Source organism: Doryrhamphus excisus, chromosome 23 (assembly GCF_030265055.1).
Source record: "Doryrhamphus excisus isolate RoL2022-K1 chromosome 23, RoL_Dexc_1.0, whole genome shotgun sequence".
NCBI classification, from domain to species: domain Eukaryota; kingdom Metazoa; phylum Chordata; class Actinopteri; order Syngnathiformes; family Syngnathidae; genus Doryrhamphus; species Doryrhamphus excisus.
Genome location: NC_080488.1, coordinates 9,348,234 through 9,364,813, shown reverse-complemented (window position 1 = coordinate 9,364,813; position 16,580 = coordinate 9,348,234). Strand labels below are relative to the sequence as shown.

Sequence of the window (16,580 nt, the reverse complement as noted above, 5' to 3'; positions counted from 1 at the left end):
ACGGCATTCGTTTTAATGGCAAATTTTTTTTATGTCTTACGGTGTAATCAGACACGATTCACGAATGCAGGTGAATTATCCACTCACCATTTATACCCACTCGATACAAATTATTGCAAATTATTACACGACAGAGACTTAAGGGACAAACGACAGTGTGACGCAGACGTTGCACTACCCACTAGCGCCACTACGTGGTGAAAAATTGTATGACAGTCATTGTTGTTGTCATTAGTAATGTAAATTATTAGTAAAATAAATAAAATAAAAATGATGGCTGAAATGTGAGGGGGGTATCCACTTTTGTGAGATATACTGACTAATAGTATGCTAAGAAATGTTTTAATAAGTTAGTATGCACTTTGAGACACTACTGAGACAAGCAACGGTAAGACGTGTCTTACTTTGTTTATGATAACTTTATTGATCAAATATACGAACAAACATAGCCATTAGAGTCAGTGGAATATGACTATTTGTAATTATTACTTTGTTTTCTGCTTTTCAAGTCGTTCAGTCAAGAAATCTCATGAAGCCATGTGATGTAAATAGTTACATATAATACAGTTATAAATAATAACATAACTGGGTAATTTCACTTACTAGCTCAAATGTGATAGATGTATTCATAGCTGTAGTTTAGACTCCAGTCAATAGGTGGCGGTAATAAAGATGTATATAAAGGCGATTCCCGGGTCCGTGTATGTCACGTGACTAATATCAAGAGAAAGGAGGGGGGAAACAAACATGGCCGACGAGTTAGGGGAAGTAAACAAAACTGAAGGTGATGGCGAAGCAAAACAAGAGCACGACGGGTCCAAACTTTTAAACACGGAAACTGACGACAATGCCCGCGACAACAACAGTCTCCACCATGCTGACAAGCCGGCGGTGGAGAGCAGCTGGTCGGCTCCTCTTCTGTCTCTGGCTCGCAAGGCCACTGATACACTCAGCAGCGGGGTGAGCTACGCTTCTTCCCGGAGGAACTCCTCGCATGGGTCCGCTGCGAGTCCCACGACGGAAAAAGAACCAGAGAGAGAGTTAAATAGCACAGGAAAGACGCTTCCAGGTAAGGGGTTTTGAAGCACCGTACCCTTAAGCTAACTTCATACTTCCGGTTGGACTTTTAGTAAGATGTCAGCTGATCAAACACATGACTTGTAGGGTTAAATCTTAATGTTATGGCTTTTGGATCATAATTTTTTTTATATTATTCTGTGTAGATAAAAGCTGTTACATTTACAATGTTACTGTTTTCCTTTAAACCAGTGGTCCCCATTAAAGAACCCATGGCAATAGAAAGAACCAATCTTCTTAGCATGTTGAAGCTAAGCATCAAGGTTTTAATCCAGTCCTCACTGAATCTGGGTCGGACTCTGGACTCTGAGTACCCACCTTTGCAGCAGTTCTTCTTGGTCCTGGAGCATTGCCTCAAACATGGCCTGAAAGGTGAAAGCGCTTTCATCGATACGCTACAACGGCACAAGTATAGCGGTTAAAGTAACAAGTCTTTATTTACAATTGCAGCAAAGAAATCCTTCATTGGTCAGAACAAGTCCATTTGGGGACCTTTGGAGCTGACTGAGAAGTTGTGCCCGGAATCTGCCAACATAGCCACAAGCGCCAGGGACCTTCCTGGAATCAAGTATGCTTTGGCCCGATTATTCTACTGTGGAATCTGCAGTGAAAAACATTTATTTGATTCAAATTTAATACTGTGAAAATACACAAACAGGGTCAGAAACTGTATCATTATCTCCTCTCTCCATAGAACTGGTTTGGGTAGAGGGAGAGCATGGCTGCATTTAGCGCTCATGGAAAAGACGATGGCAGACTATGTGAAAGCCTTGCTGGACCGTAAAGATCTCCTGAGGTTAATAACCCCATTTGACGCGTTAAATTCGGACTTACCGTTTTCTGAATCACATCCATATTTATGTAATTCCAGTGAATTTTATGACCACGGAGCTCTGATGATGGAGGAGGAAGGAGCAGTGATGGGAGGTCTGCTTGTGGGTCTGAATGTAATTGATGCAAACCTCTGTATTAAAGGCGAGGACTTGGATTCTCAGGTGAGGAACCCTACTCTAATCTCCACTTATAGAATGAATAACATAATATTATTATTATTATTTATATAATTTTTTCAAATATAGGTGGGTGTCATTGACTTCTCCCTCTACCTGAAAGATTCTACCAAGACTGAGACTCCAAAGAAGTGAGTACTTGGTGCAGTTTTAAGCTGGAAAAACGGCCACAAGGTGACGTTTTATAAGAACTCGGCGTGCCACTTTCCCCATAGAAATAAACACTGCACAGCAACCAGGAAGTAACATTGATCAGATTCAAAAATAGTTAAAAATAGATATTTCATAGAGATACGCATCACTCCTACCCTTTGCTAAACACGCTAGCACACGCTGTTGTTGTCATCACACGGGATCTGCATGCTGAACACAAGTGCTGGCGCCGAGTCGGGAACCAAACAAACCAGTGGTTGAACTTTGCACATTTCAGAGTTATTTCAAATGTACCACTGTATACTCCAGTAACGTTATAATTTGTAGCATTTTTTTGCCCTTTTTCTCTTTTCAGTGATGCCAAGATGACCGCCATTTTGGACCAGAAGCATTACATCGAGGAGTTAAATCGTCACCTTAGTGGCACCGTCACTGACCTGCAGGCAAAGATGGACTCTCTGGAGAAGACCAACAGCAAACTTATAGAGGAGGTCAGAAGTTGAATGAGTTGTTTAGAACATAGAGGGGGGGTGAAGTACTCGGTGAGTACTGGGAGGATTTTATATCATATTTATATTCATTTATATTCAGGAGGAAATACAGGCTGATTAACTATCAATGAAGATGTGGTGTTGTACAATTAATGTACTTCAACCGTGTTGATAACAGTGACATTGTACACTGATTTCTGTTTGGTAAAATGGTAATGGTATCACATAATCAGTTCACAGTTCCACATGTCCAAAAGGAGTAGGAAGAAGCAAAGCTTATTAAATCCTACCCCTCCATTTGGTACTTTTACAATCAGTAACTGTTACATTTGTTCACTTCCTGCTTTCCTAATATAGTTAAAAAAAAATAAAATTTGACCATACAATGACACAATAAACGGTGGTTGAAATGTGTTTTTTTTAAAACATTATTAGAGGCCTCTAAACATGAAATAACACCCCTATAGTCACCTTTATACTCCTTTTACCCTATAGCAGGGGTCTCAAACACGCGGCCCGTGGGCCAAATGTGGCCCGCAGGACACTAGTTTGTGGCCCCCGCCTTGATATGAAAGTTTAATGTTAGTGCGGCCCGCGCAAGTTTGATATGGATGCTGTATGGTATCATGTACCCAGAAAAAATGATTACGTTTGATTAATGTTCATGTTAAAGGTTAAATAACTGTTAATAGTTATCCTCCCTATCCGTGTGGAAGTGGTAAGTTTTTGATATGGATGCTGTATGGTATCATGTACCCAGAAAAAATTATTACGTTTGATTAATGTTCATGTTAAAGGTTAAATAACTGTTAATAGTTATCCTCCCTATCCGTGTGGAAGTGGTAAGTTTTTGGCTTTTTAAGTTCAAAGGAAATAACTTGGAGGCTACCGCCGAGGTCGCTAGCTCTCAAGTTTGCGAGTTAGCATGTGTCTCAAGACCCTGCAGTTGCGCAATATGTTGTAAATAAATAAGTATAAATGTGACTATAGTCGTGTTTTGTCATGTCTACAGGGCTCTAATAATGCTTTGTTAATTAACTAGGACACTAGTTTGAGGCCCCCGCCTTGATATGAAAGTTTAATGTTAAGTTTTTTTGTTTTTTTTTTTATGTATTTTATTTTTGTCACGTACCGAAGTACGAAGTGATATGACCATACAATGACATAATGGGTACCATAGTAACTGTCAATATATATAGCAATATATATAGCACATCATGACTGGTTCTCTTGTAGAGAAGTTTTGGATGACATTTTTAGCTAATTGGTTATTTTTTAGCCTTATGTATTATTTTAGCTGTTTGAATATTAACTATATCACCAAGTTGAAGTATTTGTGATTTTACAAATAAGGAGTTAGTATGTTCTCTGTAGGCGGCATTATGAATTATCCTTACTGGCCTTTTTTGCAGTTTCTGATTGAGAACAAATTTTGCTTTGTTCAATATTGAAATATTTCTGCCCACCTTATGTTGTATATTTGTAATATGAGGTTTCCAGATCATATTTTAATGTATTGTGATCCCCATAAATGTATTTTCCTTCACTCTTTCTTGTGTCGTTCAGCTAACAGCAGCGACTGACAGAATCAACTCTCTGCGAGAAGAACAGGAACAGCTGAGACTTGACAACGAGTCCATTTTGCTGACCAATCAGAAAAAGGAAGAGGTCAGAATGTGACTGCATCATTGATGTACTATTAATGTTTTGTTTTAGTTTTAGCTCTGCTGAATCCCATCCTGTGTGTTGTGTGGGTGTGAGGAATCCACTCCTATAATAACATCCTGTACTCAATACACCGTCTGTGATCATTGTGCTTTTCCAGGCTGCTCTTCAAGACAGCCAGACCGAACTGGAGACTTACAAACAAACCCGCCAAGGCCTGGACGAGATGTATAATGTTGTGTGGAAGCAGTACAAGGAGGAAAAACGCATTCACCAGGTCAGGGGTCGAATCTTGTCCGTGTGTGTAAACGCTATTTTCTTGTTGACCCAAATCCGATTTAGCAAATCAGCAAAAACTGAAATGTGTGTATAAGAATCCATAACGATACATATTAGGAGTTGGCGCATGAGCTGGAGCTGCAGTTGGGGCTGAAGCAGGAGATGGAGGTGGCCATGAAGCTGCTGGAGAAGGACTCTCATGAGAAACAGGACTCACTGGTGGCCTTACGACTCCAGCTAGACCAAGTCAAGAGTCTCAACCTTCAGATGTTCCACAAAGCACAGGTAAAAAAAAACAAAAATTAATAAATAATGTGGATTTAAGAGAGTCCACATTTATGGTGTTTCCCTGCAGGACTTTGAACGAGAGGCGGCAAAGAAAAAGACACAGACGGAAGAACTGGAGCAGAAGATGATAGACATGGAGAAAGCCATGATGGAACTGGCACAGAGGTACTGGTCTCCATGCATTCATGATGGTTCAATTACTACAAATAATTCATATAACCAGACCCACATGTTACACCCAGTCAAGTTTTTAATGGAAGATTTTTCTAATTAGTGTTTACACTGTACATTGTTCATATCTGATGTCATCTATTTATGCTCCACATTATTATTTATTATTATTATTATACGGGAGCCAGACAACAACATTTCGTTGGCAGTTTCACTGCTGTGTTATTGTGCAATGACAATAAAGAAAGTCTATCTATCTATCCATCCATCCATCCATCCATCTCTCCATCCATCCATTCATCTCTCCATCCATCCATTCATCTCTCCATCCATCCATTCATCCATCTCTCTATCCATCCATTCATCCATCTCTCTATCCATCCATTCATCTCTCCATCCATCCATTCATCTCTCCATCCATCCATCCATCCATCCATCTCTCTATCCATCCATTCATCCATCTCTCTATCCATCTCTCCATCCATCCATCCATCCATCTCTCTATCCATCTCTCTATCCATCCATCTCTCTATCCATCCATCCATCTATCCATCTCTCTATCCATCCTTCCATCTCTCTATCCATCCATCCATCTATCCATCTCTCTATCCATCCTTCCATCTATCATCTCTCCATCCATCCATCTATCCATCTCTCTATCCATCCTTCCATCTATCATCTCTCCATCCATCCATCTCTCCATCTCTCATCCATCCATCCATCTCTCCATCTCTCTATCCATCCATCCATCTCTCTATCCATCCATCCATCTCTCTATCCATCCATCCATCTCTCTATCCATCCATCTCTCTATCCATCCATCTCTCTATCCATCCATCCATCTCTCTATCCATCCATCCATCTCTCTATCCATCCATCTCTCTATCCATCCATCCATCCATCTCTCTATCCATCCATCTCTCCAACTCTCCATCCATCCATCCATCCATCCAACTCTCCATCCATCCATCTCTCTATCCATCCATCCATCCATCCATCTCTCTATCCATCCATCTCTCTATCCATCCATCCATCCATCTCTCTATCCATCCATCCATCTCTCTATCATCCATCCATCCATCTCTCCATCCATCCATCTCTCCATCCATCTATCCATCCATCTCTCCATCTATCCATCCATCTCACCACCTATCCATCCATCTCACCACCCATCTCTCATCTATCTATCTCACCATCCATCTATCTATCTCACCATCCATCTCTCATCCATCTTTCTCTCCATCCATCTCTCCATCCATCTATCTCTCCATCCATCCATCCATCTATCTCTCCATCCATCCATCCATCCATCTCTCCATCCATCCATCTCTCCATCCATCCATCCATCCATCTATCTCTCCATCCATCCATCCATCCATCTATCTCTCCATCCATCCATCCATCTATCTCTCCATCCATCCATCCATCCATCTCTCTCTCCATCCATCCATCCATCTCTCTCTCCATCCATCCATCCATCTCTCCATCTCTAATCTAATCTAGAATATGAAACAGTGAATATGAAAACAGTGAAAATGATGATAAATTGTCATCTTTTTTAAGGCTCAACAGCTCAGAACAGGACAGTAAAAAGAACGACCAGTTGAATAACGACCTGAAGGAGGACCTGGAGGGAAAAGTGAATGCTCTTCAGAAGCAGCTGAGTGACCTGGACACGTTAAGGTCTTTAACTTCTACCTCGTTTCATTACCTTTCTTACTCAATATTGTTTGTCTTTTGTTGGTGATCATGTCCAACAATCTTCTAATTGTAGCGGTATTTGCTTTCTGCTTGTGGCCAGGCTGGGCTTGGAGAAGGAGCTTTTGGTTGAGAGGGAGCAGAGACAAGGCCTACAGAAAGCTCTTCAGAGGGAGCAGGACAACAGCACCGAGCTTCGAACGCAGCTGCAGCAACTAGAAGGCCTGCACTTGGTCAGTGATTGATGAACTTTTCCGTTCCTGTAGTGACTCCAGAAAGTCCAGTCGTAGGAATTAGTGGACGCTATTATCGTCAAAACTCTTGTAGATGCTTTGACGTTTCTGGTGTTGCAGGAGTTACAGGATCTGAAGCACGAGAAGCAGCAGCTGCAGCAGATGTGCGAGCAGCAGGAGCAGGCGTTGCAGGAGATGGGACTGCATCTCAGCCAGTCAGTGTTTTTATTCAACGTGCACCATTTCATTATCAGTGACATTTTGTTGACATATGTCCGCGCACCGCCTTCAAGGTCTAAACTCAAGATGGAGGACTTTAAGGAGGTTAACAAAGCTCTAAAGGTATAAAACGAGGAACCCCGGGTTGATTATTACTTGGATTGTTATTTATAAATTTTCTCCGCAGGGTCATGCTTGGTTAAAAGACGACGAGGCAACACAATGCAAGCAGTGTCAGAAGGAGTTCTCCATCGCACGTAGAAAGGTAGGCTCCTTTTTGATATCCGTTCGATGTCCAACAGGATCACCGGTTCACTCGGTTTTATGGTTTCAGCACCACTGCAGGAACTGTGGGGATATTTACTGCAACACTTGTTCCAGTAACGAGCTGGCTTTACCGTCGTATCCTCGACCGGTGCGGGTTTGTGACATGTGTCACGCTCTCTTGCTGCAGAGGAGTTCATCCACAGGTTCCTGACACCATCGCAAAACATTTGGATCTCACGCTGCTTAGCCACGTTTGCTTCAGAATGACATCCACTGTTAGGGAAATGTCTTGATACCTGAAATTCAGGAACATATATAGGTAGTTGGCCCTCGAGTTTTGCTGTAATTGAATTTTAGCATCTAAATGCGGTGTACACAGAACATAAAATACAGTACTAAAAAAAACACTACAATAATCCATAACTTTATCACGTTTATAATCTCAACAAACACATCAGGAAGCTCACTTGCTGTTTTAATTATCGTTACCTTGGAGCCAAAGGTTATGCAAATTAGCAGCAATCTTTAAACTGCATAAAACACAGGCCTTCTCTTGGATCAACATAAGGCCAAGTCTTTGATTCTGGTCTTCCAGCCAAAGCGCTACCAACGTTTTTATGTATTACAATAAGACGACTACGCTGCTTAGTCGTTACTGTCGCTTTTCAGAGGAGCAGAGTGACGTTTGTGACAATCACGCATTTATTTTCACTTCCGTGGTTCCACCAGAAGAGCTTGGCGTACACAAGTGAAAACCTTTATCATCCTTCTCAAGTGTAGCTGGACGCCAGACACACTAACTGGTTCAAACGTTACGTCACTATATATATATATATATATGCACTAGATATTGGAAGCAGGCCTGTGGGAATTCCGGTTGGGATTGGATGGATTAGTTGTGATTGTCAAAGTAATGAGGAATTAATTGACTGTTTTTAATGTCAGCTTTTCTAATATTCTGATGTTAAAAGTTCCACCGAGATTGTATTGTGTACTTTTATTTTAATATTCATTGTATTTGCTACCAGTTTACAAACATCTGCTCTGTGTCTTTGCAAACTGTAAATGATTGTAGAATGATAAAAAAAAAATGTATATTTTAGAATGTATTATTAACATGTGGATTGTGAACACCTGAAAGCGCTGTTTTTCTATAATAGTCTGGGAATTAGACACTTTTTAAATGAATGATTAAAATTTGCAATGTTTCCATGACATAGTCCAACTAGTTTATTCACTTTGCTCACAGAAAATACAAATGTCATTAGACGCAGAAGAAACCTTCATGACAGCAGATTGCAGATGGACTTGCTTCCGAGAGGGTTTCCATCAAGATAAAAGTACCCTGTCAGCAGTCGCACCTTAAAAACATGCTGTATGTCAAGACCGAATTCAGATTATTATTGTACAACTAAATTAAAGCATTAGATGTAAAAGAAAAATGTCTAAAATGCCCATATTGTTCATGCACTCTGACATAGAAAAGAACACTACCAAGACAAAATGGGTTGCCTTTGGGGAAACAACTGTTGGGGGGGTATTTTAACAATCCAGGGTCGAAAATGGAGCGAACTTGAAGTGGGGATGTGAGCAATTCCTCTTGGACACATTTAAAAAAAAAAAAAAAACGTCCAACCCCATTTCTCGCTACGTACAAAATCTCACCATGACCTTTCCCGTGTTTACCGCTGAGACATTTCCAGTCCTTGCAGCAAAATGCTGAATTAAAACAAATGAGCACGGGGGGGGGGGAGAGAAAAAGGTACAATGCTTACAAAAAAACCTCTACATTCCCCAGCCCCCGCCGAGTCCATTCATAGAGCTTCTGCTACCGCCGCCTCCTCCGCTGCCATAGTAACTGCTTCCCATGCCGCCCTGGTTACCTAACAAGAGAGATGAAATACATACTATAGGACCACAGACTGATTCCGGTTACATTGACAGTGTAAATGCGTCATTGTAACGGAGGTAACACTCACTGTAGTCGCTGTAGCCGCCCATGTTTCCTTGGCTGCTGTACCCACCCGAGTAGCCTGAGCTCAGCTGTCCGCCGCTGTAAGACGACTGGCTCCCTTGTGATGAAGACATTGATGCAAAAATTTATTTTACTATAATTATTTATTTATTTACTATAATTATTTTTTTATTTTTATAAAATAAAAAAATAATAATAATAATTTATAATAAATATTTTTTTAATTTTAATTTTTAATTTAATTTTAATTTAATTTGATTTTTTAATTTAATTTTTTATAATAATAATAATAATAAAAAAAAATTTAATTTTATTTTTACTATAATTACTTATTTAGGAAGCCGTGGAAAAAAGCTTTTGAATCGCCACGACTCACCCCCCATCATCTGGCTGCTGTAGCCGCCGTTGCTGCCACCTGCTGTTGAGTTGAGGAACAGCTCCACGTAGCGGTGCTCTGAGGGGCCGAGAAAGAGGAACGTGAAATGAAACGCTCACGTGCACTGACCTCAACTGTTAAAAAAAAAAAGACACTCACGCATGTTGGCTTTGTCTTTGGACATGGCTGCCACGGCGTCCTCGTGCGTGGCAAACTCCACATCGGCCTCCCCTGTTACCCTGCCATCCGGTCCAACCTCAATATGCACCCGCACTGGATTTAATGGGGAGAAGAACTGACAAAAACAAAAAAAGGGGGTTGGAGGTGGAAATAAAAGAACAAATTCATTTATAAGCAGTCTTACAATGTAGATGTCGGACTCTGTGGCTCTGTACGGCAGCCCCCTCATGTGGACGCAGTGGCCCGTTGTGCTCTGGAAGGACGAGCCCCCGTCATTGTAGCGGCCGTCCGACACGCCTGTTATGTACAACATTGAGATTAACATGCCTCGTGAGAGATCATTTGGGCTCCGAGTACCACTTGTGTGCCTTGTTTTGACATGAATGGGGAGAATGCTGCAACAATTGATCACCAAATCTGATTTCAGATCTTCGTCCACTCGACACACCTCCTCCGTAGCCTCCGCGGCGCATTCGGTCATAGGATCCGCCCCGGCCCATCATGTTGTAGCCGCCGCCGCCGCCGCGGCCGCCAGACGGCCGGTCATAGGGGCCCGGCCTTTGCATGCCCATGGGCTTGCGCTGGGGCTCATAATGGGTTCGCACCTCAGCGCGGCTACTCTTGAAGATCTCAATGTACCTACGTGCATAGAAATAGCACGGTGAGGGTCGCTTTAGGGTCACGTCGTCGCTTAATGACTGCGGGCTATGCAGAATCTGTCATGGTGTATAGTCCCTCAAAGTTATGCTATGTTTATAGGCAAGGCTACAAGAACAGGTTTAACAGCAAAAAAAAAAGGGAAGCTCTCCAAATGGATAAAAGGGCCTTGCACTTTTCTTATGGTTACCTGGATTGATTTTGGAGTTGTGATTGCAAACAGGATGCCCTGTGTTTGCTGCCATGAAAACCACAGTCCTGCTATGGGAGTGCTGCTGAAGCTCACTAAGCATTTACCTGTGAAAGTGGGCTCCATGTCCTTGTGCACAGCGGGCCTCAGACGCGCCACCAGGGATTATTCTTACCATTATGAAACCTGAATTGACGGCTTGTGCGCCATTTGTCAAAAAATGTGTGAATGCACTCAATTTTTGAATGGCGCCAAAGCACTTAAGTGTATATATTCCCATTGGAAAAGTGGATTATGTTTCATAGTGGGATCTGACATGGATGTTAGTGTGTTTGTGGTGACAAATACAACAATGGTTAGCTACAGTGTCAGTGGGTTCGTGTTGAGGGTGCACACCATAAGAAAAGCAATGTTTCCAGCCAACCAACCAACCATCCCCACCTGTGCCCTATTCTTTCCTTGTGTTTCTTTAGAGCCTTTTCAGCTATATCCTGTGAAGCAAACTGCACGAAGGCCTCCCCCGTACTCCTCCCCTGGATGTCCACCGGCAATGTTATCCCATTTGGCACGATTTCCAACCCTTCAACCCAAGGACAGATAACCCCAGCGGGGAACATATTAAATCACATGCCCAATCACAAAGAGAAATGTCTCTAAGAGAGAGAGAGAAAACTTATGGAACACTCTATATATATATATACACATCATCATCATAAAAACACCAGTTGAGTTGGTAGCCTGCAACTGGCACTTTTCAACATATTACATTGGATTTGGGGGGGTTAAAAAGACATGAGGATAGAGAAATGGAACAGTATGAAGAAGGGCACGGTGTTATTGCTGACCCGTTTTGTGCGACGTCAACATTTCACATGAGGCTTTTAGACGGCAGAGGAAGGAAATGCAGGGTCGTGTGGCGGGAGAGTGTTTAGTCGTTGGTACCGAGTGTAGCATTGTGTAATTACAGTTAAGCAAAAAAAAACAACTTTGAAAAAGGAGGATCGTTGTTGAACCGTTCTCCGCGCTTCTATTAGAATAAACAAGTTGATGAATAAAGTTGATGATAAAGAGGGTGACGCTCCTGATAGGTCTGAAAAGGTCCTGAAATTGTCAGGCTAAAATTAACTAGCAAATTTATTCTACACATTCCTTTAACAAAAATAAAAATTACAATTACACCAGCTTTTGGATGTTTGGACATTCCTACCCTTGACTGTTTTTGCTTAGCTTCCGTTTCTGGTGTAATGTCATTCATGAATAAAGGAGATACAGTAAACCTCGGATATATCGGATTCAATTGTTCCCACTGGTTTTGTCCGATATAAGCGAAATCCGTTATATGCGTATACCGGAAAATGTCCGTTTTACGCATATATCGGATTTATATCCGGTATATGCGTAAATCGGATTTTATCCGTTATAAAAAGGCACTTCCTTGACTATGTTTCCAATGTACCTGGACTGGGCAATGAAAAGAGACTTTAACTTTAACTTTATTGGACTCTGAGCATAACAAATTGTTAATTAAGCTAGGCCCCGTTACACCCGTCAGGCCTACGTTATTTCCAATAGTGAGGTTAAGATCTCATTCACTGCTGTGCTAGTATTATTGACGTCACTCACTTTTATATTTGTCCTAAATCTGGAGCCAGGAGAAACACGATAGCCAGTGACATCAACAAGATTAGCATAACGATGCCGCCATCCGATATATGCGAGGGAAATTTAATGGAAATGCATTGGAACGGGACTGGAGATTTTGTCCGAAATAGGCGAAATCCGTTATAAAAAATCCGATATATGCAAGGAATTTTTATTGGAAATGCATTACAGAAAAATCGGTTCTTTTTTATCTGTCCGTTGTGAGCGAATTTCCGATATATCCGAGTCCGATATATCCGAGGTTTACTGTACAATTAATTATTGGTATGCTATGAATTGGTCAAAGTCTATGAGAGAAGAGAAGCAAGACAAGATGTACGAAGGGGAGGAAGAGGAGCATAAGTTTTACAGTCACAGATGAAGAAAACTTCATACCTGAGAAAAACTGGACAATCTCCTCCTTGCTGCAGCCAAAGGGGAGACCTCGCAACCGCACGAGCCCGTCTCCTGCTGTCTCCGGACAGTTTGGACCGGTGTGCTTCATGACCCAATCCATCTCCACATTGTTGGATTTAAAAACTAAATCACACAAAATAAAAATATATCAAGAGAAAGAAGTGATTTGTATTCCTAGAAATGGCCGCATCTCCAAATCGGAAAATATAGTTGTTCCTCGCCACTGTGACAGAATTTTGCCTTACTTTAAACCAATCCCACATAGCAACATACAAGCCAACGCTACACAGAGCATAAACATTTCCAAAACAAAAAAAAAGCAGCAGTGGCGGCCCGACGTGTTGTGAGCGTGACGCTATGAGCACACATGTGGTGAAGCTAGTCGCTAACCAATGTGGTGTGGCGAGGTGTCAATACGCCAGTAAATTAGGCTGATTCTGAGCTGCCTCTTTTTAGCTGTTTTTATATCTTTAGAAAACACAAACAAAAAAATGGGTGGCCAAAAAAATGCATTTTTTTTCTTTAAATTGCTTATTTGTTATTATTATGTCTTATTATATTGGGTAATATAAGATTAAAGGTGACTATAGGGGTGTTACTTCATGTCTAGAGGGCTCTAATGTTTAAAACCATATTTAGTACACAGTATACAGGTTTTCTGTGCCACAAGTATGAAAAAGAATCAGTTGGTGGAAATTCACTTATTACTTATTACTAATTAGCCGCATACTACTCTTTTACTGTACTCAGGTTCTATTGTTAACTTAAAATACATGAGATAATGTACACTTGTGACAAGCCAAAAACTGTTTTTAATTACAAAAACCTGTGTGAGACGAGAGGCAAAAAATGAATGTTATTAACATATTCACATTCTTGTGGACCTCACCCTCCACATATCTGTGCCCCATAGTTTCTCTGTCCTTCTTCAGGGCTATCTTAAGGTCTTCTTCTGTTTCCAACTCGACAAATGCCTCTCCGCTGGGACGACCCTCTCGTGTAGTGGTGAAGTGGACACCGCCGCCGTTACCCAGCATTTTGCAATCTGAAATAAAAAAAAAAATAAGTTTCATCCATTCAGCCTGCTATCAGGTATTTATTTAAACAAGCTTAATTCACCCCAATAAAATTACTCACCGGAGAAAAATCTCTGGACTTCATCCACCGAACAGGACCAAGGGAGACCCCTGATTCGTACAACGTAGCCCTCATCAGCCATTACTGGATAGAAGCCTTAAAAACAAGACTTTAATGTATTTTTTGTACAGTTTGAGAATTCAGAGTAAATGAAGACACTGTGTTCATCGCCACAATTAACAACTCTTTTATTAGTAATTAATAAAGCATAGAATGTTTAGTACGGAAATACCGTATATCACAGTACCACAGTAATTTTGAACGGACGTAGTTGGCGCCATATTTAGATTTTCTAAGACGGCTAACATAGCATAGCCCATTATGTTGCAATGTTAGTTTTCCTCTTGTGTGTATAATAAGTACAGTGCTTATAAAGGATATAAACATAGAAACAAGACACATACTAAGCACATTTCCGGCTTCATTCAATATAGCGACCCGCCACTTCACAAAAGGTGGATTCTAAAATATCGCAAAGGTCTTAGGTATAATAGTAGTACTTTCCCAGATTACATTAAGACGAAAATATCTGACGATAAATGACTTGTAATGATTTACGTGGGTGCCTACTACCGCACCCTGCTTGAAGAACAAAAGAGGCCCTCGCACCCTGCGCCATATTAGCCTACCTAGTTAGCTTCTATGCTAACGTTGAGCATTAACAGTTAAAATACACGCTGGGGTAGACACAATTGATACCCTTATGAAGTCATACAAGTTAAAACATATTAAAAAGGTGTTTGATAAAGTATAGCCAAAAGTAATTACATTCCTTACCTTGCCTGGTTAATTCGTACAATGAGAACACGCCGGTAGCGTACTCGAAGGCCTCTGTGATGTAGCCAAAAACTCACTCCGGGTTGCCAGATGTGTTAACTACCTCCCCCTTTTCAAGACGAAGAAGAACCACGCATTCGCAAGAGACTCTAGCACTGCTGCGTCACATGCCGTGCAACAATGAAACCCTTCACTATTCACATTATTGTAGCATTTTGTTTGAATTAGCAGTAAGTCTAAAAGAATATCCAATCCGGACTAAATGTGGTAAATATTGTAATAAAACGTGGCTTTTGAGCCAACCTGGCAATCCGAGTAAAGCGCCTCAGTCTGGGTCCACGCCCAAAAAGAATGACGTAGTCGTCCCAGGCCCAGAATGGCGGGGTAACAACTCCTCCTTATTTACACTCTTATCTGATCCAAAGCCTGTTTCACTTGTAATTCCTCTTAATTGTTTAATGTTTGAGTATACTTACTATACTTATACTATACCAGTCTTTCCTCACAGGAAGACCTACACTGTATACGGTGATGCAACAGTACTCATCCATCATGTTTTGAGACAATGCGGAAATCAGTCTGTTAGCTTAGGATAGCTGGATTCCCTCTTTTAATTATATTTAATTGCATTTAGATACAAGCATTTCACTTCAAGCATACGCTTTAAGTGAAGTAACCGGCATCGCATAAGTAGACAATAGTGAGTCTTAAATTAGAACTGAATCTGACTTTAAGCTAGGGACACATTTGTTGTGTCCCATACATTTTCAACTTTGTTTTTTTTTTTTTAACTAGCTAGTATCATCCTTATTTTAGCCAGGCCTATCAGAATCAGCTTTATTGTCCAGATATCATTACAAAAACAAGGAATTTGGCTCTGGTTAAATTAGCCCTCGGTGTTACATGTTACACAAACCCTTACACAAACCCTTAGAATAAGAATAAATAATTTTAAAAGAAAGATTATGTGAAAACGTGATTTTCATTTTATTTTACCACAGTGTTTAAATGCTTAAGCTTGACAATGGTAATGGTTTATGTGCTTTGAACAAGGTTATGCTCATGAACGTCACATGTTGACACTGTTGGGAAAAAAAAGACTAGCTATATACATGTAATATATAGATAGAATATAGATGAAAATGAACAAATAAGCATAAAAAATTACTAAAAACTAAAGAAATAACTATAAAAATAATTACTGAAGATGCATTAAAAATGGCAGGACTCCATATATTTGCTGACAGCAGTTTACTTGAAGCCAAAAAAACAATGTACACATTGAAATTAAATACATGTATATAACAGTGGAGTTACTAATGAATCATTTTGAGCACAACTGTTAAAAATGTGATTAAAAAAACAACAATCATAATTTGTGGAGCATGTTCTCGTGTAAAAGTATATTATTATACTGTTAAGGTATGGATCCTTTTGATTTAACACAAAAAAAACTTAAGTGGTAATCAGTCTCTCTTTGTATCTACCTTTATGGGTTGTTCCAATATTTGATAGGTTAATCTATCATAGCAAATTATGATAATAATTTAGTTTATACGGTGAACATTGAAAATATTTACATTTTATACTGTTGTTCTTCCAGTCCAACTCACTACTAATTAAATATATGTTTAGAAAAACATTAAAGTTGCACATAGAGTATGAGCATTTCTGTGCTG

The 16,580-nt window shown here is 40.4% G+C and overlaps 2 protein-coding genes across 4 annotated transcripts; one reads left to right on the top strand and one right to left on the bottom strand.

The window, feature by feature from the left end:
* The first annotated feature begins 720 nt into the window (after positions 1 to 720).
* Positions 721 to 8,766, top strand: rufy1 (RUN and FYVE domain containing 1). The gene is made up of 17 exons (XM_058063069.1): positions 721 to 1,069; positions 1,270 to 1,449; positions 1,528 to 1,645; positions 1,772 to 1,873; positions 1,949 to 2,072; positions 2,157 to 2,218; positions 2,596 to 2,731; positions 4,298 to 4,399; positions 4,557 to 4,673; positions 4,793 to 4,960; positions 5,031 to 5,128; positions 6,698 to 6,817; positions 6,936 to 7,065; positions 7,186 to 7,280; positions 7,359 to 7,407; positions 7,472 to 7,549; positions 7,619 to 8,766. The coding sequence occupies exons 1-17, from the start codon at positions 748 to 750 to the stop codon at positions 7,760 to 7,762; spliced, it is 2,145 nt and encodes a 714-aa protein (XP_057919052.1). The 5' UTR covers positions 721 to 747; the 3' UTR covers positions 7,763 to 8,766.
* On the bottom strand, positions 8,758 to 15,043 carry LOC131110213 (heterogeneous nuclear ribonucleoprotein H-like). Of its 3 annotated transcripts, none has more exons than XM_058063070.1 (11): positions 14,902 to 15,043; positions 14,125 to 14,220; positions 13,877 to 14,032; positions 12,967 to 13,110; positions 11,371 to 11,509; positions 10,495 to 10,721; positions 10,267 to 10,379; positions 10,062 to 10,197; positions 9,903 to 9,980; positions 9,531 to 9,623; positions 8,758 to 9,434 (listed from the first exon to the last, which is right to left on the bottom strand). In XM_058063070.1, the coding sequence occupies exons 2-11, from the start codon at positions 14,204 to 14,206 to the stop codon at positions 9,337 to 9,339; spliced, it is 1,266 nt and encodes a 421-aa protein (XP_057919053.1). In that variant the 5' UTR covers positions 14,207 to 14,220; positions 14,902 to 15,043; the 3' UTR covers positions 8,758 to 9,336. The 3 variants fall into 3 exon arrangements, with proteins under 3 accessions (XP_057919053.1, XP_057919055.1, XP_057919054.1); XM_058063072.1 differs by having other exon boundaries at positions 10,531 to 10,721; XM_058063071.1 differs by having other exon boundaries at positions 14,893 to 14,922.
* Positions 15,044 to 16,580: the final 1,537 nt, after the last annotated feature.

Bases quoted from the DNA above. Each gene is read 5' to 3' on its own strand.
- rufy1 (XM_058063069.1), top strand. From the start codon at position 748: ATGGCCGACGAGTTAGGGGAAGTAAACAAAACTGAAGGTGATGGCGAA. The intron at 1,646-1,771 runs GTATGCTTTGGC...CTCTCTCCATAG, and splicing joins AGGGACCTTCCTGGAATCAA to AACTGGTTTGGGTAGAGGGA. The intron at 7,408-7,471 runs GTATAAAACGAG...TTTTCTCCGCAG, and splicing joins AGGTTAACAAAGCTCTAAAG to GGTCATGCTTGGTTAAAAGA.
- LOC131110213 (XM_058063070.1), bottom strand. From the start codon at position 14,206: ATGGCTGATGAGGGCTACGTTGTACGAATCAGGGGTCTCCCTTGGTCC. The intron at 9,981-10,061 runs GTGAGTGTCTTT...TCGGCCCCTCAG, and splicing joins CAAAGACAAAGCCAACATGC to AGCACCGCTACGTGGAGCTG. The intron at 9,624-9,902 runs GTGAGTCGTGGC...CTTCATCACAAG, and splicing joins CAGCAGCCAGATGATGGGGG to GGAGCCAGTCGTCTTACAGC.